We start from the raw sequence: 25,112 nt of genomic DNA, 5'->3' as shown, positions 1-25,112 counted from the left end.
GACATAGCCACCCAGAGACATAGCCACCCACGGACATACCTGTCTATTGGGAGCGCTTTCACCGCTCCAAAAATCTAGTGTTGCAATTTGCGGCTACTGGAATGCTATGCCACAATGCCACAGTTTAAAATAAATATACTCAGGACTCAGGAGACAATCGTTGCAACTCTTTCACTCCATTTCTTATTTGTGCTATTATATTCTTCAAAAAGGTGGGTTATTATTCATTCATGGCATTCATGGTTTTCTCTTGCAGCTTTCCAGACAAAATGTTGTAGTCGGAATAAAAGGGCTATTAAGCCAAAAGGGTTGAGATGATCACTGGTTTAGAGGAGTGGGGAGCAATGTGTGAATAAATAAAAACAAAAATACAATCTGTATCAATATTTTACTCAGAAGTACATCGAGTTATTTATTTCTTTATGAATCAAAATCAAGTTGTTGGACCAACCCAGTTGTTATGATCACATTAGATACAACTATCAGTGTTTCTCAAAGTGGATTCCATGGACTCTGTGGGTTCCTTTATGGGGTTCTAAATGGACCTACAAGTCTGTAACTCTGACAGTATTAAGGGGAGAGCTTGACACTTGAATGTTTGAGAAACACTGAACTACAGAACTACATTATTCTCTTGTCCAGTTGTCCAATACATAAGCCACTACTCAAGGTTAAACAAACACATACCTGTAAATCCAGTCAGCCCGTGTGTTTCACCAAAACACTATACAGTACAGTCACTATGAGCAGCAGACAGACAGGCAGCAGCTATTATAAAAGACTAAAGGCTAGATGATATGATTGTTGTCTTGTAGATGATCATGCTTGTTTCACTTCACTTCCTCTACTTTGTTCTTCTACGCCTCCTTGGCTGGCAGGTCGCAAAAAACACAACAGAAATACAGAATGAAGCACACCGCCACCTACTGGCAGGAAGCATGCACTTGCATTCCACATTTTACAAATCGTAGACTTTGATTGATTTGATTGAAGAATTTATTAGAAGGTTGCAATAGGAAAAGGTACAGTTTCATGACAGTACAAATCACTGGTACGAGGTTAACTAAAAGAAGATCCTAGTAAAGCTTTTTAGTGTTTTCCCCATCCATCAATAAACAAATAGCTGGACAGCGCCGCTAGGGGGTGCGGTCGGGTCTAGTCTAGTGACCCTCAACCACCATCACACCAAGGAAGAATTGAACCAGGGGTGTCGTACCATAGAGTTATAGTGTCGTACCCATGGTCGTACCAAATTCTGGGCCCTGGGTACAAGGATGCATTGCGGGCCCCCCATGAATGTTCTTCATAGGGGGAGGGGGTTTAACCCATTTAGACTGAGAATGGATTTATTACACATTATTGTGTGCTTTAACTATTGAAAAATAGCAGATATACAAGCTCACAGCGCGCAACTGCGAGCTTGTAGATCTGCTATTTTTGAACAATCGTGGAAAATGTGTGGAAAAACCTGTTTCAATGTCAGTGGTACTCAAACCTTTTCATGTGAAGGACCCCCAAAATGATATGTATTTGGCCACGGACCCCATCTCAAAATATTTAGTTCCAGGGACTCCCCAGATCAAATTTGAGTTACAAAATGTTCACTTAAAAAATACATATATTCAAAGATTTGCACATATTTTCACAACTTTTCAAAAATAGCAGATCTACTGCCTGGGTGAGCTTGTAGATCTGCTATTTTTCAATAGCTAAAGTATAAAATAATTAAGGCTCATCCACCTTGGGCCCTAGTAACTCAGTCCCACTTTCACCCCCTTGTGACGCCCCTGATTGAACCCGGAAGGAAACAGTCATAGGGTTCACGCACGTTTTTCTCTTCTCCCTCGTTTGCAACAGCACAGCAGCCAGCATGGAGAATGTGTGAACATTAGTAGTGTTGTTATTATTCATATTAACGTGTTAAATCATATGGACAGCAGCAGCATGGGAGAGATCACTGAAGCAGAGCAGGCTCGTGCCAGGGTGACGGACGCACGAGGCGTGCTGCAGCAGAACAGAGTGTTTCTGGACTTTTTCTGGGACATCGCTAAGCCCGAGCAGGAGGTCCGCCTGAAGGCCGTCCAGGAGCTCATCAACTACCTGAAGAACAGCGACAAGGTACTGCCAAATACTATGTTATGTTATGTTACTCACTCACCCCCCAGTAGCCCCCATAACTCTGATCCAAGAGGGGACCGACCGTACCTATGTCTCCCAGGTTCTATGTTCCCCAGGTTCTGTTACCCCCACAAAAAAGGTTCTATGTTCCCCACTTACCCAAAAAAGGTCCTATGTTCCCCACAAAAAAAGGTTCTATGTTGTTCACTCATCCAAAAATGCAGGAAACATTCATTTCTAATTATTAATAACAACTCAAAACACACAATAATGGGGAGAAATTACAAATACTAGTGGGACAGGGGGCTCTAGGGACATCTGGACACCATACCTGTGTTATGAGTGACTGGGCATCTGGACGAGTGGGCATCTGGACATCTGGGCAATAAGGACATGTGGGCATTTGGACGAGTGGGCACCTCTGAGTGTACAAATGGAACCAAGTGGACCCTTACACTCTGAGTTACAGACCAGTAAGAGTCCATTTGGTTCCTATTGTACACACTCTGAGTTGAGTTACAAACGTACAAGGGTCCATTGAACTGATCTGAAGAACAGTGAGAAGGTATAGCTTTATGTTATGGTATGTTATGTCTTGTCTTATGTGTTACTTCGAGGACTGTTCACCCCTCATAAATGAGTGTTCAAATGGAACCAAATGAATGGACCCTTACGGGTCCACTTGAACACTCTCAGAGTTGAGTTACAGAGCTGCAAAGGTCCATTGAAGTGATCTGAAGAACGGCGACAAGATCTATTTTATTTGATCATGTTACTTCAAGGACTCACCCTTGAAGTAACTCAGGAGTGGACCCCATTGTAAACAAGCCATGGAGCTTTCTTGTGTATAAATCCTATATACCTTGTATCTGTCTTGTGCTTTTCCTATACAAACTGCTAATCAAGTATTATATCAATCAATCAATCAATCAATCCCCCCATAACTAGATACTATTCTACTTTTAACATTTTTTTTTCTCCAGACCCCATTTTGAAAACCACTTTGCTGTAGATCCATCCATCCATCCATCCCCAAATAACATCTAATCTGATCCCAAACTATTTTTTTAGGTATAAAGTTTAACTTTCCCACACGGATAATAAACTAAAGAGAGCAAAGACATTTTGTGACAGACTGTTCATCACGTTGCCTGGATAGCTGGTGGTGTTCACCCTCAAAGTCCTATTAGTTGTGAGAAGAACAGCGACATCCTCACCCTCTTTATTTAGGACAAGATTTATTTCATCATCTGATTACGTGTTGTAAAACTGTGAGAAGAAGAAGCATGGCCTCAACTGTCTTTATATCTTGATCCCTTTTGTTTCATCATCTGATGTGTTGTAAATTGCATTTCCCTTTCATTTACTGACGGATACTCTCACCCATTTCCATAAACTCCCTCAACACTAGTGGTTCTCCCAGCGTGCGGTGACTGCATAACGTATTTTCTATCAATTAATACTCACCCGATGAAGCCTTGAGTACATGGAGATTTCTTTGGTTTTTGTCACATTTTATTTTGTGTGTAAAGTATTCCCGTAGGACTTCAAATCAAATGGGTGTTCCGTGGTCTAATGTATTTTAAACTAGGCATCCTTGAAATAAAAAAGGCTGAGAATCATTGGCCTAGACCAGTGGTTCTCAACCTTTTCAGGCCACGCCCTCCAAAATAATCAGATTTGAACTCGGGACCCCCTCACAGGCTCACACTGACAACAAGCACTAAGAGTTGAGGCATTACATTTTGTATAACACGGTTCTATTGTGAAAAGAGTTGAGGCATTACATTTTGTATAACACTGTTCTTTTGTATTTGTGAAAATAGCAGATCTACATGCTCACAACGCCTCGTGTTGCGAGGCGTGAGCATGTAGATCGGCTATTTTCAAAGTTTAATTTGTCATTGTAGAGGTATTAAAAAGTCCTTAAAAAGTCCTTAATTGTCACTTTAGAAAAGTGCAGACACCCTCTATACACTTAAACTTTATGTTGCTTTGTTTACCGTTGAGTGAGAAAACAACGTTGCACATGACGTTAATCATCTGGGGACCACCCAAAATATTTTGGGGAGTCATGGGGAGCCCCCCCCCCCCCCCCCCCCCCTCCCCTGGGTGTCCCGACCCACAGGTTGAGAACCACTGGCCCAGACTGTTTCATATGACTCCATTGCACTGAGAAACAGTGACATAATAATAACCTTGGGTGAAAAACAAAACAACAATGTGATAATGGGTTTCTCTGTCTTGCAGCCAGATGAGTTGGAATACACCTTGAAGAGGCTGGTGGACGGCCTGGCTCACACCAGAGAGGTCGCCCGTCCTGGCTTCAGCTTGGCTCTTGGACAGGTTAGTTGATCTTAGGGCCGTCACAATTATTACATAATCGTCTAATCGCAATTATTTGAGGTAATCGCGATTATTTTGCATGATCGTCATAATCGTTTCCATGTAAAAAAATGTGGAAATAGCCGATCTACAAGCTCACAACGCGTTTTCATAATCGTCATAATCGTTTCCATGTCAAAAATTGTGGAAATAGCAGATCTACAAGCTCACAACGTTGTGAGCTTGTAGATCGGCTATTTCCACTATCAATGTTCTTTTTTAAGTGTAAGGTTGTCAAATATGTCAGTAATTTCTTTGTATATTTAGCTTAAGTGTCATTTCTACCATGTGTAACTTCAAAGCCTAAAAGCCAAACAGAAGTGTAATTGTCAACGACAAAAACACAATTAAATCGTTAATCGCAATTATTTGAGAGAAAATTAATCGTCATGTAAAATGTCATAATCGTGATGGCCCTACAGATTAGTTGATGTTGCACTGAATAAATGAGATCTGATGTCCAATGTATGCGATCTCTTGCCACGGTGTCACATGACGAAAATAGCAGATCTGTAAGCTCACAACGTGTTGCGACTGCTAGGCGTTGTGAGCTTATAGATCTGCTATTTTTGGCATGTGACGCAAATTATAAATCATGGCTTCAATCATCTGTTATTATCACCAACGACTTTGTCTGAATATATATATCTTTTTTTGCTTTGCGGTTTCCTTAGCTGCTGATCACGTGTGAGGACATACCTCTCCTGGCTGTCTTTAACCGGATCAAAGAGACACACAATATACAGTTGGCGAAAAAGGTAAAAAATAAAGAGGTGAACATGTTTTTGAAAGAAGTTGTTCACCCCCAAAATGATGTGTTTTCTATCAATTATTTACAAGCCTTGAATTCATGGAGATTCTTTTGTTTTTGTCACATTCCTAAGCCAATAATGTGACCGGCAGAGACTCAATTGAGTCTCCTACTGACCGATGACCCGGTCATTCAATTATTGGCTCAGGAATGCGACAAAAACAAAATAATCTCCAATTCAAGATTATTTTTTGGGTGAACTACTCCTTTAAGGGCAGTTTGCCACATCTTTGCATAACTCAGGTTTGATCTTTTTGAGTCTGATGACTTTTTCTTGAATGATTTCAGAAACTACTCAGAAATGCTGCGTTTGGGAACTTCTTTGGCGTCCTTGCTCTGTTTCAGTCCTCACGTCTCCCCAAGGTAAGAGCCACTCCGTTTCTAATCGCTGGTGTCTAATGATGATTGCGACCGTAGGTCGCATTTACTACCAAAACCTCCACAGGCTGTCCGTGGGTCAGTCAGTCAGTCACACTTTTTCCCTGCTCATATCTCCGCAACCGTTGACCCGATCCATGCCAGATTTTGCACACACACTCCTTGACTGCCAAACTACAACCTCGGGGACCCCCAGATGTAAAAAATGACCAAATGTGGTCACACGTCACACTTTTTCCCTGCTCATATCTCCGCAACCGTTGACCTGATCCATGCCAGATTTTGCACACACACTCCTTGCCTGCCAAACTACAACCTCCAAGGACCCCCGGAGCCCCAGGGACCCCCAGGTCCCTGGGGGACCCCCAGATGTAAAAAAAGACCAAATGTGCAAAAATGACCAAATGACCACCCCAACGGGGCTGCTCACGGGGAATTCCCGGGGACCACCGACTCCTGGTGCTCCAGAATGGATGCAAAAGTGGTGGCGCCCCCAGTGGAGGACCCCCTGCCACTGCAGCGCACATAAAATGCCGTAACTCGGGCTAGGAGCGTCCGGGAGAGCCGGGCCCGGTACCTATTCGTCCGCCAAGGCAACGCGGAGACCCCACCCCTCATTTCTCACATGGCCCTATTCTAGCGCCACCTTCAGGCCGATTTTTACAACACATTTTTGGACACTGCTCCTACAGTTTTTGCCCGAAAATCACAAATATCACTACACAGCATGTCTACACTCATGTCATCAACATGGATCAGGAAGATTTTGGAAAAACAAATTTTTGCCCTATTTGTGGAGATAAGCCACCTACGGTCGCTTATCTCCCGATTAGGGAGTCTTACTGGTGTAAACCTGTGTCTATCCAATTTAAAATGAACAGGGTCAGTGGAGAACTCACACATTAAATGCACTTGAGAGCAACTGTTAGTCTCTCCCGGGCCAGTTTCAGATGTGTCATATTTTAGTTTTCTCCTTTAACACTGTAACTTAACCCATTTCAAACCGGGAAAGCATCTGTGTGTTCTAGATTTTAGTGTTGGCTATTAAAAAATAGCAGCTGTACAAGCTCATAGCGCGGCACGAAGTGATGAGCTTGTACATCTGCTATTTTTGAACATTTTAAGACATCTTTAAAGTGGCATTATTTTGTAGCATCGGCTGGGGTTAAAAACGACCTGAGACATCTACTTTGATCATATTTTACAAATACATCTTTTACTCTTGTGTGTGTGTGGCTGTGTGTGTGTCTCTCTCAGGAGCCGCAGGTGGTGTTGGGGTGTGTACAGTTGTTGCAGACTCTGTCAAAGCACAGGGAGCATCTTAAAGACTTGCCCGGAAAGACCATGGTGGACATCTTGTCTGAGGTGATTTGATGAAGTGGTCTATTAGTCATTTACTGCAGTAGTGCATAGGGCTGTCACGATTATGACATTTTACATGACGATTAATTGTCACTCAAATAATTGCGTTTAACGATTTAATTGTGTTTTTGTCGTTGACAATTACATTCCTGTTTGGCTTTTAGGCTTTGAAGTTGCACATGGCAGATATGACACATAACCTAAATATACAAAGAAATTACTGACATATACTAAAAATATATATATATGAACATTTTTCAACATTGAAACGATTATGACGATTAGGAAAAAATAATCCCGATTATGTCAAATAATTGCGATTAGACGATTATGTAATAATTGTGACAGCCCTAGAAATCTTATATGTATGTGTGTGTGTGTGTGTGTGTGTGTGTGTGTGTGTGTGTGTGTGTGCGTGTGCGTGCGTGCGTGTGCGTCAGACCCCAGAGGAGGTGTTTGATGAGGTGCTGCTGGGGGCCTTGCAGTCAGACCTGTCCTCAGCCTTCAGCACTCCAGAGCAGCTGCAGCTCCTCCTGGTGGCGATGCAGCGCTTCCCCCAGTCCCTCAAACCCAAGAAACTCAAGAAGCTCCTGGGCACGGCCACCATCGTCACCGAGGACAACATCCCCAAGTGAGAATAGACATGATAATGGCCTCTGTCCGGCAGAGACCTTGTATGTCTACTGTAACTCCCACAATTTGCAAATGCTCCCTTCATACAGTCTGGCGCAACAGAAGTGAGTGCGAGATAAAGCGGATGTGACGCACCCACTCCCTTGGTGCAGTAGAGATAATAAGTCCTACTGAAAGCGTTATGTCTTCTTTCAATATTTTTGGGGCGTTATTTTGTCTTTCTCTGTGTTATTGGTGTTACTTCCATGATTTCAAAAACTAAACTATACACACACATAACAAGAATATGCAGCTCGAATTACTCTGTCTGTGTTAGTGTGCTTCTGTTATGTTTCCAATGGGACTACAGTTCCGTGGAGCAGTGACGACTTCCGTTACTCGTCGTTCGGGAGCTGTAGTTCCAAACTATATAGCATTCGGAGATAGTGGAATAGTTGTCTGGCTACGTGAGACTATGTATGTCCAAAACGGTTACGTTTCAGGAAGTGGAGAAAAAATTTGTCCTAGTAAACTGTAGGCCTGTCCTCTAAAAATCGACGAATCGACGCGTCGTTTTAAGCCCCGCGAATCGACGCCAATTGTTTGAGTCGAGGCGAAAATATATATATTTTTTATATCACCAGTTAGCCTACTACTGGACTGGTGTCATGTACTTCCCATGAGAAGTAGGCGTAGCAATTGGCGAACAGTTATTTATTGTCTCGCACCAGCGTAGGGGTGAAAGTGAGACAGAACGGCCAGAACGGTTCAGAACCGCCGCTTCGTTAAAACATTCGGAGCCGGGATTAAGAGGGGGAAGCACGCTGTCAAAATCCCATATTAAATAACCTCCTGCCACAGCACAAACGCATGTCCACGAAGTAAACAATCTTCTTAAGTCAAATTAACATACACAAGTGTAGGCTACAAGTTACATTTTCTAATTAAAGTGCTTCTGAATTGTTCCAGTGTTGTAATCCATGATGAATGATTGTGTTTTGCTGTGTTTGCGTCCATGACATGTCCACACTGAGGGCTCTAGCTGGGAGCTGTGCCTCCACCTTTTTATGATCCGTTTCTGAAATGAATCCGTTCTCGACACTGACTCATTACTCTGTCAGTGCTCTGTGTCCCGCGACTGCGGACTGGATCCCATCGTTCATTTAAAAGAGCTGTTCAAGAGAGCGGAATCGTTCGCGAATGTCTCATCTACTGCACGCTGCCGAGAGACGGGGCAGAGTTGAAACAGCGGAGATGTTTTATTTGTTTTAACGGTGTGTTATAACTCTATGGTTGTACACTGCTATGCAGATAACATTTGTGCTCGCGCACCGATATCACCGAAAACACCGTGGTTTAAAGCAACACTTTTTTTTTTTTTTTTTTTTACAAAGTAGACTATAAAACGATTCGTCGACGCGTCGGATTAACCCCCGCGACTCGAATCGACTTCATAAATCCTGAGTCGAGGACAGCCCTAGTAAACTGTTTCTCAAACTTACAAATTCCAAGGTTCTACCCTTAACTTTGACAGTGTACAAATGGAACCAAATGAACCGGGTTCATTTGGTTCCATTTGTACACTGTCAGAGTTACAGACTTGTATCGGTCGATTTAGACCCCCATAGAGGAACCCACAGAGTCCCTGGAATCCACTTTGAGAACCACTGGTCTAATGGATCAAGTATAGTTATAATTTAGTCGCTACCAAGCTCATGTTGATACTTTTCATTAGCCCTGTATTTATAAATACTAGCAATTGCATACAAAAGCATGGAAGTAAAAATAGCTCATTTAGCATTTAGCAGAAGCTCTTAATCCAGAGTGAGTTATACAGTCAGCGATCTAGGTGTTTTGAGCTTGAAGATTGGCTATTTTTGTGTGACGCTGTAGTGTGACAAAGTAGGGCATACATTTTTGGGAAAAAACACTTTAAAGGTGATACACCATGCATTTAAAAAGTATTTATGTCATATTGTTTATGTCCCAAAAACGTTTTTCAAAAGGTTTGAGGCTAAATTACCACTCCTGAATAGAGAGCCTCTCTCATTTTTGAATGGCTCTCAGAGCATTTCAGCTGCAGTACCACCTTTGGCCTGAACTGCGCCACCCCCCCAAAATCTTTTTGAAAAAAAATATATTTTTTTTGAAAAAAAAATGAAAAAAAAAAAAAAACGGCCGATGATGACGTCACAATCGGCAGCAAATCTGGACAGCCTGTTTTAAGAACCCGTGGGATACTTTTAACCTTTGCCTTCTCAAAACCAGAGAAAGACACAACGGTCAGAAATGGGACTTTGTGAGGATAGAAGGTGCTCGTGGGACCCCAAAAAAAGGTTTTAAAATAGGAAAAGTGAAATTTCATGGTGTATCACCTTTAAAATCATTGAAATTCTGGAGATACTGTACAAGGTTTCAGCCCAACACCAACGATATTCACTCACACACAGCTTTCCCGTTTAGTATGTGAAACGGCACATGCTGACTCTGTCTGTCTGTCTGTCTGTCTGTCTGTCTGGACGTGTACACTTTTTTAACGGTCTATGGGTTTGCGGCTCTGACATCACACTTTGACATCACTGTGATGTCATGGAAACCACTCTAACAGAATCCCTTGTATGCCCATATATGGAGATCCCTGATGTCATCAATATTAAGCCCATATCTAACAGGCCTTCAGATGGGAATGCCCATATGGAGGAAGACGGCTCATACCTGTGTGGCTGGTCCAGACAGGGATCTCCATGTATGGGCATAAAAGGAGATTGTATGTTGTGATGTCATGGGATGATGGGAACCACTCTTAACAGAATCCTTTTTATGCCCATATATGGAGATCCCTGATGTCATCAATATTAAGCCCATATCTAACAGGACTTCATATGGGAATGCCCATATATGGAGGAAGACAGCCCATATCTGTGTGGCTGGTATAGACAGGGATCTCCATGTATGGGCATAAAAGGGATTGTATGTACATGTATGATGTATGATGATTTCAGATGTCATAGACGTCATTGGACTTTCACATAACTGAGTAAGCATGTTTGGGCTCTCACAGCATATCTCCATAATGGATCTCCATATATGGGTACCAGGGGACTTCATATATGGGTAATTGATCCGGTATACATCATTAGTTTATACTTTTTTGCATGCAGTGTCGCGCACCAAAAATAGCCGATCTAAAAGCTCGCAAGTCGCGAGTGTGTAGATCAGCCATTTAATTTGATTAAATTATCGATACTTTGTTCGATTTATAGATTCTTTTTTTACATAATCGATTGAATCAATTAGTTCGATTAACAGTTGGAACCCCTATGTCAGGGGTCGGCAACCCAAAATGTTGAAAGAGCCATATTGGACCAAAGACACTAAAAACAAATCTGTCTGGAGCCGCAAAAAATTATAAAAGCCTTATATATCGTCGTTGTCGGGTGGAAAACTTGTATGTCCAAAACTTTGTTTTGGACATACAAACTAGTGAAAACAGCCGATCTTCAAGCACACAACGCCTCGCGGTGCGAGGCGTTGTGTGCTTGTAGATCTGCTGATTTCACTACTTATGTGCGTCAGTCTTGTATGATGAAGCAGGACTTTACTTTGCGAGAAAAAAAAAAACATACAAATTTGAAACTTGGAGATACAAGGATTCTGCCCGACAGTGACAATATATTAAAAGTCTATATTAGCTTAGCCTTACATTAATCCTCTCCTGTAGTAGCTTCTGCTTTGATGACGTCTATGGCTACAGGAGAGTCTTAACGCTTTGACAGACAGGTCGGGAGTATGGTCTGCAAAACTGCTACTGTGGCTCTACACATGCATACATGCGAGACATATCTTCCGTACAAGTTCTGCAAGGTGTATGCGACTTGTAAGGTAGCCTTGTTTAATGTATTAGTCCGTATTTTTAAATAAAATTCGTTTTTACCAAGTGTACCGCTTTTCCTCGTTTGCTACAATGTTAGCTGCAACAGCGCCCGTTGGTGGCTGGAAGCATTATTCCGTATACACATACGTCATGTCCTTGTATGAACGAATGGGGGAATGGATGAACGTCACGTGATAAGTGCAGCCATCTTTAACCAGACCAGAGCTGCTCGATTTGGAAAAGACACACACTTGGTAAAAACTCATTTTATTTAACAATACGGACTTATACATTAAACAAGGCTACCTTACAAGTCGCATACACCTTGCAGAACTTGTACGGAAGATATGTCTCGCATGTATGCATGTGTAGAGCCGCAGTAGCAGTTTTGCAGACCATACTCCCGACCTGTCTGTCAAAGCGTTAAGACTCCTGTAGCCATAGACGTCATCAAAGCAGAAGCTACTACAGGAGAGAATTAATGTAAGGCTAATATTAGCTATATTAGCCTACTGTCAAAATGACTAAGTAGGCTACAAATACATAATGAGTATTACATTTAATATTTATTATACACATTTTTACAGCATTGGAAAGTGTTAAGAATGTTTGTGTCATGTTTGTCCTCCTACAGAAACCATATTAAAACAAAAAATATATATTTTTCCCTTGAAAAAGCTCCAGGGAGCCACTAGGATGGTGCTAAAGAGCCGCATGCGGCTCTAGAGCCGCGGGTTGCTGACCCCCGCCCTATGCTATGCTCATGCGGTGTGCATGCTGTCCTCTCCTGCAGGCTGACAGAGGTGCTGAAGATGGCGGCGCGCTCTGTGAAGAATGAGCCGCAGCTTCCTGCCGTGGCCCTGGACCTGCTGAAGATCTCCCTGAAGGAGGGCACCTTCCAGCTCTTCTGGAGCAAAGCCATCATCCAGAGCATGTTCCCCGCTACCGCGCCCAAGAACAAGTTCGAGGAGCAGTCTTCACCCACACAGTACGTTGCTATGAAGGAAAGGCTTAGTTTAAAAACCCATTTAGAACGGGTACACATTTATTGTGTATCATTATTTTATGCTTTAACTATTGAAAAATAGCAGATATCCAAGCTCGCACTTGTAGATCTGCTATTTTTGAAAAATCGTGAAAATTAGAATTTTGACCCGATTCTATAAGTGTCTCTTGAATCTTTCTAAGATTTCTAAGATTCTAAGATTTTTTGAAAAAATCACACTTGTGTGAACTGAGTGTGTGTGTGTGTGTGTGTGTGTGTGTGTGTGTGTGTGTGTGTGTGTGTGTGTGTGTGTGTGTGTGTGTGTGTGTGTGTGTGTGTGTGTGTGTGTGTGTGTGTGTGTGTGTGTGTGTGTGTGTGTGTGTGTGTGTGTGTGTGTGTGTGTGTGTGTGTGTGTGTGTGTGTGTGTGCAACAGCGCCCCTCCCTTAACATGTGTGGTCAGAAAAGGTTACTGCAGGGAAGGCTACGGACACGGAGACAAACAGACAGACCCACACACACGGCCACGTATAGGAGCGTTGTGACCACTGCTCAAAAACCTATGTTTCTATGTGAGCAATCTGGCCAGCCATCGTCAAAGAAAAGGTCCTTTTCACTTAACTGGAGCTCAGTTAGTCTGTTCTTGAGAGACTACTATGTCAGAGGTTCTCAAACTTTTTCATGTGAAGGACCCCCAAACTGATATTTATTTGGCCACGGACCCCCATCTAAAAATATTTAGTTCCAGGGACCACCCAGAAGCAAAATTTGAGTTACAAACCTTTGCTTTAAAAATACATATATTCAAAGATTTTCACACATTTTCATGACTTTTTCAAAAATAGCAGATCTACAAGCTCTGTGAGCTTGTATATCTGCTATTTTTCAATAGTCAAAGCATTCAATAATTCTAGGTCTAAATGGGTTAAGATATGTTTAAGACAGTAGACTGACAGGAAATGGGGAGAGAGATGGGGAGTGACATGCAGCAAAAGTATCAGGATCGGGTTAGGCTTGAGTCTACGTGGTATGCGGCTGGACCGGTAGGCCAGCGGGCGCGGAAATGCTTAGTTTAACTCTTTTACCGCTTCGAACGTTAACGCTCGGCCCAATTCTGACTGCTGCGCGTCGCCAATACGAACGCTCGTTCTTTTACCTTGTTTGATGACTGTAAGCTGATGAGAGGTCGCGCGAGTGTGTAAAGTAAAAACATCTCCCGTAATGCTGCTTTCAAATCTCCACCACACGTAAACATCAATGGATGTCCAATTCACTTCCTGGCTGTTCTCTGTGGACCTGATCTAGATTATGCATTTCTACGCTCTGAACGACGGAAAGAGGGGAGGGCTATTTCACATTCCATTCATTGCATAAGGCAGCCAGCCCCTGCCGTCAGTTTGGCTACCGTACACATAATATGTGTCCACTGAAAACGATTGTCTGGAAATCATCCATAGATAATTTTCTATAACATCGCAAAGGTAAGCTACTTTTTGATGGCACCAGCACAAATAAATAAATAATAAATATGGCAGTAGAACTGTTAAACCCCTAAAGACCCTTAAACTCATAAAGACACTTTTTTTCAAAAATAACAGCTCGCAGTGAGCTGGTATATCCGCTATTTCTGAGAACCACTGTTCTAAAACAGTTCTCTGAAAAACGTATGTTGCTTGCTACTATACTTGTATAGCTCAAATCTAAAATGACACACATGCTTTCCCGGTTTTAGTGCTTTAACATGAAAAACTAAAGTTCTTATCACACACAGATTTGGGCTGTAGTAACTCTGAGGACCCGTACCCCCTGTTGAACAGGGACGTGCAGAGAATGTTAGAGAGGCAGGGGCTGAAATTCCTAAAAGGGCCTTTTGGTGAAAATATCAAAAATAGCCGACCTCCAAGTCGCGTTGCTTGGAGGTCGGCTATTTTCAGTGAGTTTCAGTAGAGTTTGGACAAGGCAAGGCAAGGCCTTCTGGTATGGCAGGGCAAGAGGGCATTTGCATTTCTTTCACCATAGTAAAAAGTGCATTCATGGTCTGAGAGGGCACTTTTTGAGCGGTGGTTACACCGTCTCCTATACGTGGCCGTGTGTGTATGCGTGCGTGTGTGCGTGTGTGTCTGTCTGTATGTAGCCTGCAGGCCTGCAGTACCTTTTATGACCACACATGTTAAGGGAGGGGCGCTGTTGTTCAGGCCAGGCCAGACACACACACACACACACACACACACACACACACACACACACACACACACACACACACACACACACGCACACACACACACAGGGGGGAAGGGGGGAGGGGGGGTGGTTGGTGGGTAAACCACCGCTCAGTTCACACGGGTGTGATTTTTTTTTACAGACGGGTAAAAGGGCAGGGGCTCAAGCGACCGAGTATTTCCCGGTGAACCTAAGCGCAACGGTGGGGGCTTGGGAGTGTGGGGAACACGAACACGCACCACTGACTATTGCTGATGATGGAGAGCTTAGCCTTTATGTATCGAGAATGAGAGGCACTCTTGCCGATTTAGTAAGAGACTCGTCACCAATTGCAAGATATTTAAAAGTTAATTGGGGCCATGATGATAACCTTTTCTTCCCACAACCAGACTAAGGATTTATATTGTCTGTGTTATTGTTTACAACCACAATTATTCACGTGTGGCAAGATCGCGGTTCACTAGTTTTAGTGGGCTATAGTGTAGGCTTAGAAGCCTTTTCAGAAGTTTTAATTTAATGTTTTACATTTAATGATTTCCTTTATCCTCATCTAATCTTGTGCTAATGCACGCAACTGTTTTTGCCATGTTTTAAGGCTGTGTAGGCTTTTCAGAAGTTGATTTAATGTTTTCCACTTAATGATTTCCTTTATCGTCGTCTTCCGCTAATGCACGCAACTGTTTTCGCCAGGTTTTAAGGTCTTATTTTAGTCGTTTCTCAATTCTCATAAGCTCGCAACCCTCCTTGCCCATCGGCCCCCACCTTTGCGCACCGGTTCACCGGGAAATACGCGGTCGCGGGGCTCAAGCCCCCTTTGATGGCTATGTGTGCACGTGCCTGCTGTTGAAAACCCTCCCCCCAGCTCTAGATGTTGACCTAGTCTTGTTTGCCGGCATGTCTCCAGGTTCCTCAGCTTCCGTCTGATGGGGAGCGCCCTGCCCCTGCTGTCTCTGGCCCAGCTGAAGGAGGTGCTGTCTGGGGAGGCGATGAAGCGCTACGGGGAGCACGTGGTCTCGGCTCAGGTTGGTGGAATCAAAACCATGGTTTAGGAATTTATGTAGTGTTTAACCCATTTAGACCGGAAAAATACCTAAAAAGGTCAGGGGGGGGAAATGTACTTCAATGGTGCAAACTTGGGAATTTATGTAGTGTTTAACCCACTTAGACCGGAAAAATACCTAAAAATGTATTCGTTTTCTGAAAAACCTATTGTTTCTAATGTAAGTGGTTCTCAAACTTTTTCATGTCAAGGACCCCCTAGAATTATATGTAGTTGTCTATTTGACTGCCGACTCCCATCTGAAAATATTTTGTTCCAAGAGTCCAAGAGAAAGAAGGATTTGCGTTACAAATGTCTGCTTTAAAAATATATACATTCCAAGATTTGCACACATTTTCACGATTTTTCAAAAATAGCAGATCTACAAGCTCACAGCGCGGCACTCGGTGCAGCGCTGCGAGCTTGTATATCTGCTATTTTTTAATAGTTAAAGCATAAAATAATGGTTAAAGTGGTGACACAGATATGTGTTCCCTTCCCGTTCTAAATGGGTTCATTTGAGTAATTGAAGAAGCTGCTATTAAAGTTATCAGAGAGTGACCTGTGTTCCCTTTTGTTTTGTACCGTCAATTGGTACTGGACAAAAATCACAGTGTTCTACATCTGTATGCCCAAGAACCCCTACATCATGCCCAGAACTCAGGGTACCCGCGCGCGGATCTTGAAAAGCATTGAAAAGTATTGAATTTAGTTTTGCTAATTCAAGGCCTTAAAATGTCTTAAAAAGTATGGAATAGTGTGAGTGGGGGTATTGAATTTTATCTGGGGCAGAATGAATAAACGTGTCGCCAACAGACTATTAGTTGCGTTTCACTCTGTAGTTTTTTATTCCTGGTTGCCGTCCGACGTAATCCATCTCTCGCTGCCGCTGGTTGAGACGTGCTGTCTGCACACACAGCACAGAGCGTGTGTGGCGACACACACTGTGTGTGTGTGTGTGTGTGTGTGTGTGTGTGTGTGTGTGTGTGTGTGTGTGTGTGTGTGTGCTCGCACGCTCGGCTCACGCAGCAGTCTCACACAGAGAGAATCCCTCGTCTCTACTCAGTGCTCGTTGTTGCGTTATTGTCGTCGTTATTTATGTAAGCTAAAGACTCGCCAGGATGGCATGTGTGGAACCGTCGCAACCCGTTTCGATTGTAAACAAAACGCAGTGCTGTTTGGACATACTAATGGAGAACACAGACAGGACAGCCACCAAACGGTTAGCTGTGCCAACAAAAGGAGCTAACGGAGCTAACACGGCCAACTTATTATCAAAGCACCTACAAAAACATGCACAGGTTGTTGGACAGAAAATTGCGCTAGATAATGCATTTAATAGTGACAGCAACATGTGTGCACTGTGCAGCCCATGGTGTTGCAGCCAGCTAGCGTTCATGCTAACTTCCAAACAAAACAACGATGTATCTACCCTGCGTTGCCATGTTCTCTTTCTGAGAGAGAAACAAGCAACCAGGTCTATGAAAATAATAAGTCCAAATTAGGCAACTGAGGCAGTTCAGTCAAACTTTATTGTCGAATATTGTCAAGAGTAGTGGTTCTCAAGCATTTTCTTTTTTTTTTGTTATCAATTATTTTTATTTTCCATAACATGAAATTAGAGACATACATATGAATAGAACAAGAAAAAGTAAAACATTAATCAAAAGAAAAATGCAATTAACAGACAAACAACACAAACAATAGCAAAACAAGAAAAGGAAAAGAAAACCCACCCACCCCCTTTCCCCGGACCAACACGGAATGTACAATAGTGCATGCCTGTGCTAGGCTGTTACCACTATATAGTGATTTCTTGAATCATAGCCTTAAGCTTATCTGCAATGTCCGACCACATATTAATGTTTTCTTCTTTTGCTCCGTGTAACCTTGCTATCGACTGCTCTAAATATACTATATCTAGAAAGGTCAAGGCCCACTGGCGAAACGTTAACGTATGAGGAGGTTTCCACCGCGTAGCTACCATCTTCTTCGCCGCCGTTAATCCAGCAAAGAAGATGCGCTTGCGTATATTGTTTAGTTGCAACTGTGAGACGTCATTTAATAAAAATAAAGAAGGAGAAGATATGATATTAATACTAAAAATAGTTGAAAGTTTGGAGGCAACCATATTCCAGAATGACGACACATTTGGGCATTCCCAAACCATGTGAAGGAAGGTACCAATACTATTTGAGGCGCAGAGAGTGCAGTTGGGATTATTCAAAATCCTCATAGCACATAGTCTGCGGGGAGTTAAATAAGTCCGATGAACAAAATTTAAATGAATTTGTTGATGGTCTGGATTTCTAGAAGATAGCCTAATGTTAGACCATACTGTGTCCCAACAAAAGTCAGGGTCCAAATTTGGTACATCATTCCTCCAAACAGTATCAACAGATAGGGGCCCATAACTACAGTCTAATAAAAAACCATAGAGGGTGGAAACCAAACCTCTTGTTCTGTTACCATCACAGATAAACTCATGGAAGGGGTGCAATCTAAGGGGAGCTTGCCATGGGACCCCGTAGGTCCTCATGGACGTTCTCAGTTGGAAGTAGAAAAAAAGGGTATTTCCAGGCAGATTGAAGATGTCACACAAATCTCGAAAAGGTCGTAAACCATTTCTATCAAATAAGTCCCCTAATGTACGAATCCCCTTAGCCCTCCACCTTGGAAAGCGAATGGGGCGATCCTCGATTAAAAGTCTTTGATTATTGAACACTGGGGAAAATAAGTTCCATTTACAATCAATCTTACACATCTTTTCAGCTGCCCTCCATACTGCCACTAAATGAGAAATGATAGGTCCAAAGCGAACTTTGCATTGATGTGTAGTTATGTTTGAATAGATAAGATCTCTCAATTCAACAGGCTGCACTAAACTCTCCTCAAGCTCTCTCCAAGAAACCTTATTTGCTGGGTTAAACCAATTTAAAAGGGGGCGGAGCGTGAAGGCCCAATAATAAAATTTAAAGTTGGGCAATGAAAGGCCGCCATCATCTCTAGCACGTTGTAATAGAGAAAGTTTAAGACGAGGGCGTTTCCCTTTCCACACAAACTTAGATATCGAAGAGTGAAGCTTATTCCAGTATTGCGGCGGTGGTGGCAAAGGGAGCATAGAGCTTACAAAGTTAACCCTAGGAAGAACATTCATCTTTATGATTGAAACTCGAGCTTGGAGAGAGTTGGGCAAAGATGACCATCTATCTAAATCAAGACAAATCTTATTTAGAGTGTCACCATAGTTGTTCTTAACAATAGCCTGAAGAGAGGGGAAAATATCTATGCCAAGATATTTGAATTGGCTTACTACTGGGATTATGGGCGGCAGGATAGCAGATCTCATCTGATCATTTAGAGGTAGAAGGGCTGACTTCGTCCAATTAATTTTGTAGCCGGAAATGGAACTGAACTGATCAAAAATTTGAAGGACGTGAGTAATTGACTGTGGTGCATTCTCAATGAACAGTAGAATATCATCAGCATATAGGGAAATGCGATGCTGTGTGTTGTTAATCGAAACAGGAGTAATATCTGCAGACTGACGCACTGTCTGAGCCAAGGGTTCGAGTGAAAGTGCGAAAAGGAGAGGACTAAGGGGACAACCCTGCCTTGAAGATCTGCCAATCGTGAATAGCGACCAGGCGACTTGCGTTCTCAAGCATTTTCTTGTAAAGGACCTCCAATATCTTAAAGCAACTTCAGATTTAAAAAGAACAAGCACAAAGTAGCTTGTAATAAGCAGACATGGCAACCCTCTATAGGCTTTTAAAGGGACAGTACACACATTGCCTTCTGTCAGCTTGACAAACATTTGGAAATTCTAATGCCTAAGTTTATTAATTAGTTTATTAATAGCCTAAAATGTATATTTTAACACAAATCTTTGCCAAATTAGCCAACAACTACCAACAATAGAAAAGGATTTATAGTGGGACTTGTTAAACATGGGTACAACATTTCCCCTAAATCTATCTGAGATATTGTGCCTTTTTGTTAATGATAAATTGGTCTTAAATCTGTCTTGCCTAGACCTGCAGATATCCTGTTACATGTATTTCAGAAGGACAACATTATTATTTTTTAAAATCCAATGAGATCAGTTATATCGGCTAGTAATAATCTAATAAACACTTAATGAAGAAAAAAAAAACGCTGGGCAAAGGACAAGAGAGGAGATCTTAGCCATAGATGGTGAAATTGATAAGGCAGTTGAGCTACGACACATGTCATGAAGGAAATCGTGTCCATGTAATAATTGTGACAGGCCTCTCCCCCCTCTCTCCATCCTCGCTGATCTCTCTGGTAGAAATGAAATACAGCGTATAGATTGTTAATTGTTAAGATTGCTGTTACTAAAATTAATTGAGAGAGATGTTTCTCTTTTGGATTTAAAAGGTCAAAGTTACAGTGAAGGTCAATATTTGCCCACATAATTGTTGAAGAGACCAGAATAAGAATATTGGTTGGCCAGGTTTGCATGTGCATTTGATTATTCCTACTGTATATGTGGTAGCTTTTCACGGACACACTGCTTTGTCTCTGATTTATGAATGTGGCCTTACATTTGTCAATTCCTTTGCCGCGGTAATGGTATTGAATTTGTCATTTTAGAGGTATTAAAAAGCCTTAAAAAGTAAATTTGTACTTGGGAAATGTGCAGATACCCTGCCAGAACTACTCCCCAAGCCACTGGTTCTCAAAGTAGGGTGCAGGGGACCCTCAGGATTCATTGAGTGGCCTCCAAATGGGGCCCTTACTGGTCTGTGACGCTTGAGACTGCACAAATGGAACCAAATGTGTCATCATTTGTACACTCTTGTAGTTATGGGGGCCCTTGACAATTCTGAAAACGACAAATCGGCTGTATAATTGCCAATGCCGCCTTGAGACGAGAGTAGTTAGATACTGGCCGTTACATCCACAGATATAAAAAGCTAGATACCTCATCCGCCGCTGCAGTTCATTGGCGCGACTGGTAAAACGGGACTGGCGGAAGTACGGAACTGTAGAAGGCACTCTGCCCCCTGCAGTGGGAAAGAGGGAGTCCCGCATCTGATTGGTCTACCGAGCATCCCATTCTGTGACGCACAAGGAAGCGTCCTTCAGAATTCCGGAAGCTTGCCAGTCCTCTTTTACCAACGCCCAAGAGCCTGGAGGAGGCGTCTACCTTTTTATGTCTATTGTTATATGGGTCTGGTGATATACCCCACACACCCCAGTCACATTAAAGGAGTAGTTCACCCCCAAAATGACTTTTTTTCTATTGATTAGTCACGCCATGGAGACTTGAGTTCAATAATATTTTTAGTTTTTTGTCGCATTCCTAAGACAAAAATGTGATAACAATAAATGTACCCCCATTCGTTCCGGATGGGGACCCAAATCAATTCGGGTCCCCATCCGTAATCAATGGGGGTAAATTTTCCCATGGCGTGAGTAATCAATAGAAAAAAAGTCATTTTGGGGGTGAACTACTCCTTTAACCCATTAAGACCTGAGGCTGATTCTGAAAATGGCTATTAGTTAGTTCTCAAACTTTTTTGTGCCAAGGAGGACCCCCAAATTGATATACAGTGTATTTGGCCACGGGCCCCCATCTGAAAATATTTTGGGCCAGGGACCCCCAGAAAAGAACAGGTTTTTCAAAGAAATGTTAAAATCAAACCTCGGTTCGAAGTGGAGCCGTGAATTTGAGCAGTTCCAGGTCTATGTTTTTGATTGAAGTGATTTGTAATTATAATCAAAATCTACAAAGTATTTACAAAATAAATAACTTTTGAACGGCTCTTTGAAAAGAACGGATCCCAGAGATTCGGCTCACTTCAAAGTGACATAAATCCCATCCAAAAAATCGGCTCACTTCAAAGTGACATAAATCCCATCCAAAAAATCGGCTCACTTCAAAGTGACATAAATCCCATCCAAAAAATCGGCTCACTTCAAAGTGACATAAATCCCATCCAAAGAATTGCGCATGGGCAGATCCTGTTCATTCTCGACTGGACACAGACTCTGGTGAGACAGGACACACATAGCCACTCAGAGGGAGCCCATGTGCTCTGCACACGGCTCCAAAAAAATAGCAGATGTACATGGTCTGAACTTGTAGATCTGCTATTTTTGAATAGCCAACACCAACATCTAAAACAAGTGAGACGCCCCAAAGGCGAGAACCGACCGCAGGTCGCGCGGAAACAACCAACCTTTAAAATTTGCCACTGTTAACACATTTACTGTTTTTTGGGACTCATTCTGACTGCATAGCTTGGTGCACAGCACCCTCTAGTGGCCAACAGTGGACAGAGAGTCCACTGTTGGCCACTAGAGGGTGCTGTTAGCGTGACGGACAGCTAGTGTGACAATTAAGCGTGACCAGACTCGACAGACAACTCTCTCTCATTGAGCCTCCCCCGCCCACCCCCTTCCAGCAAGCCAAACGCTTCAAGCTGGCTCCGGAGATGGACACCTACGTGTCGGACTTCCTGGAAGGCTGCGAGGACCCTGACAAGCAGCTGGCCGTCATGGTGGCCTTCTCCTCCCTGACCAACGAGGGCTACCCGGTGGTGCCGTCCACGTGGCGGGTGGTGCAGCACCTCCGCCCCGCCGCGCTGCAGCCCTACGTGGCCTGGCTGAAGGCCATGTTCCTGCAGCCCCGCCTGGACGCCCTGCTGGACTTCAGCACCCGCAGGCAGAGGGACAACACGGCAGAGAGCGGCCAGCAGTGAGTGTTTTGTAGTTACGATTCTGTTGTTTCTCAAACTTTTTCGTTTCAAGTTCTCCCCTTAAAGGACAACTCCGCCCTAAATCACTTCTAGGCTCATTTTCCTACTTATATTGATCCCAAAAGACTGCCCATGTGGTTTATTAGGCAGAAATGCCCCTGTTGTCCAGTTTCCCCAGCAGAACCCAGCAGCTCTCATAGCATAGAGTAGAGCCTATAAGCCTATCACTTTTACACTATTTGTTGTGGTCAAAAGTGATTTTATTTTTCATGAATGTGGTACTAGTTGTCATTACAAACACATCCATGTCATCGTTGTCCCACACAAGCCATCACACTCTGCTAAACAGATGTTATTCTCTTATGTGTTTTGCCAAGTCCCGAAAAAGATGCACTGTGATTGGCCAGTACAGTCACTTTGCTCCCCCCAAAACATTATTTATGAGAGTGTGATGGCTTGTGTGGGAAAACCAAGGCATGGCTGTGTTTGTAATGACAACTAGTAAAACATTCATGAAAAAGAAAATCACTTTTGAACACAACAAATAGCGTAAAAGTGATAGGCTTATAGGCTCCACTCTAAGCTATGAGAACTGCTGAGTTCTGCTGGGGAAACTGGACAACAGGGGCATTTCTGCCTAATAGACCCCATGGACAGTCTTTTTGGATCAATATAAGTAGGAAAATGAGCCTAGAAGTGATTTAGGGCAGAGTTTTCCTTTAACTCTTGACAGTGTACAAATGGAACAAAATGGACCCATTTTGTTCCATTTGTATCCACCTGTTACTGTAGCATTATTTGCGGGACACTTCCGGTTAACAGCAGACATACAAGCTCACGTCGCGTCGCAGATGCAACCGTTGTGAGCTTGTAGATCACTCTCGGCTGCGGCTGCCGGAAGCTGCCTGCACATTCTGCGCAATGCACGATGGGATGTTGGAAAGTTGTGGATACTGTCAGAGTTACAGACTTGTATGGGTCAATTTAGACCCCCATAAAGGAACCTACAAAGTCCCTGGAATCCACTTTGAGAACCACTGTGTTCTGTTTCTTTTTGTTTTTGTCACAGCCCTAACCCTAACCCCCCCCCCCCCCCCCCAAAAAAAAAAAGAATTAAAGGTAGTGTAAGTCGGTGGTTCACATTTTTCATGTCAAGGACCCCCAAATTAATAAACCGAAAATACATTTCAGATGGGTTGCCAATCATCCAATAAGGAGCGGATACCAGTTGTCTGCTAATCACTTAATTTAATCCTGTTATGAGATCTCTCTTCTGAGCATTTTCTGTTCACTCAATAGCTGTTGAGAAAGGGACACCTGTTTTACTGAACAAAACACTATAGCAATGATTACTATCATAATATACAGTAGAGCTATTTAACACCATTTTAACAATAAATATCACTTACCGCACCTTCCAAGCTCTAATGCTCAGGAGTTTATTTGAATTTCATAGCCAAAGACATGACGTCATGTCTGTATTTAGTTAGAGGTTTCGTAATACCTTAGCGCTGCCTTGCCTGAAGACATAAGGTTGCACCGTTGCACATATGGTGTTTGATGTTGCATGCCATATGGTGCCGCTGCACAGTCAAATCTCTTGAGTGTAAAAATTGACCTTTAACCCATTTAGACCTAGAATTATTGACCGCTTTAACTATTGAAAAATAGCAGATATACAAGCTCACAGCGCGGCACCGAGTGCCGCGCTGCAAGCTTGTAGCTCTGCTATTTTTGAAAAATCTAGATTTTCTTTTGCAAGTCTTTGAACATATCTATTTAAAAGCGAACGTTTGTAACTCAAATATTTGCTTCTGGGTGGTCCCTGGAACAACATATTTTGAGATGAGAGTCTATGGCAAAATACATGTAATTTTGGGGGTCCTTGACATGAAGGTTTGAGAACCACTGATTTAGAAGAAGGATTTAGAAGTCGGGTCAAAGATCGGGTCAAAGATATTCAAAGACTTGCACGCATTTTCAGGATTTTTCAAAAACAGCAGATCTACAAGCTCGCAGCGCGGCACCGCGCTGTGAGCTTGTATATCTGCTGTTTTTCAATAGTTAAAGCATAAAATAATGGTTAAAGTGGTTCAAATCTAACGCTACTCGGGCGCGTTCCAGGTATTTGAGAGTTAAGGGCCTATATGGACCCTTAACGGCTCTGAGAGTGCGAAAACATTTTCCCTGTGTAGTTTCTTAAAATAGTTTTGAATTGGAAATGAGTCAGAGTGTCTGTTGTTTTGGATCATTAGTGACTGACTCTGGCACACTCAGACACGCTCTTACTAGGATGCACACTACAGAACTGCATTATAGGAAGATATCTGAAGTGTACATACCGTACATCATAATTCACATATCGTCGCTGTCGGTTGGAAACCTTGTATGTCCAAAACTATTACTCTTCAGTAAAAAGAATACGTTCCAATTGATCCAATGCTGTTATTATTTAGTCACAAGCTCTTTCTAATACTTTTTTTCTTTTAGATTTTGGGGGATATTTTGCCTTTGATAGAGTAAGTGGAGACAGACAGTAAACGAGGAGAGAGGCGGGGAGTGACAACATTTATCGGCAACGGGACTCGAACCCGCGATGCCC

The 25,112-nt window shown here is 42.7% G+C and overlaps 2 protein-coding genes across 2 annotated transcripts in view; one reads left to right on the top strand and one right to left on the bottom strand.

Moving 5' to 3' along the window:
* Window positions 1–799, bottom strand: part of rcc1l (RCC1 like) — a 10,424-nt gene extending 9,625 nt beyond the window's left edge. Inside the window, exon 1 of the mRNA XM_080748848.1 lies at window positions 688–799. The gene's annotated coding sequence lies outside the window, so the exon portion shown is untranslated. The remainder of the gene's footprint in view (window positions 1–687) is intronic.
* Window positions 800–1,858: 1,059 nt separating this feature from the next.
* Window positions 1,859–25,112, top strand: part of mybbp1a (MYB binding protein (P160) 1a) — a 48,494-nt gene continuing 25,240 nt past the window's right edge. The window contains exons 1-9 of the mRNA XM_080748834.1: window positions 1,859–2,118; window positions 4,369–4,464; window positions 5,178–5,261; window positions 5,603–5,677; window positions 6,950–7,057; window positions 7,495–7,685; window positions 12,334–12,528; window positions 15,648–15,765; window positions 22,217–22,509. Of these exons, the coding sequence (XP_080604960.1) occupies window positions 1,930–2,118; window positions 4,369–4,464; window positions 5,178–5,261; window positions 5,603–5,677; window positions 6,950–7,057; window positions 7,495–7,685; window positions 12,334–12,528; window positions 15,648–15,765; window positions 22,217–22,509 (1,349 nt within the window). The 5' untranslated portion in view covers window positions 1,859–1,929. The remainder of the gene's footprint in view (window positions 2,119–4,368; window positions 4,465–5,177; window positions 5,262–5,602; window positions 5,678–6,949; window positions 7,058–7,494; window positions 7,686–12,333; window positions 12,529–15,647; window positions 15,766–22,216; window positions 22,510–25,112) is intronic.

Source organism: Nannobrachium achirus, assembly GCF_963921795.1.
Source record: "Nannobrachium achirus genome assembly, chromosome: 19".
NCBI lineage: Eukaryota > Metazoa > Chordata > Actinopteri > Myctophiformes > Myctophidae > Nannobrachium > Nannobrachium achirus.
Note: the sequence above shows the minus strand (reverse complement) of the source record. Positions and strands in the feature narration are given on the sequence as shown.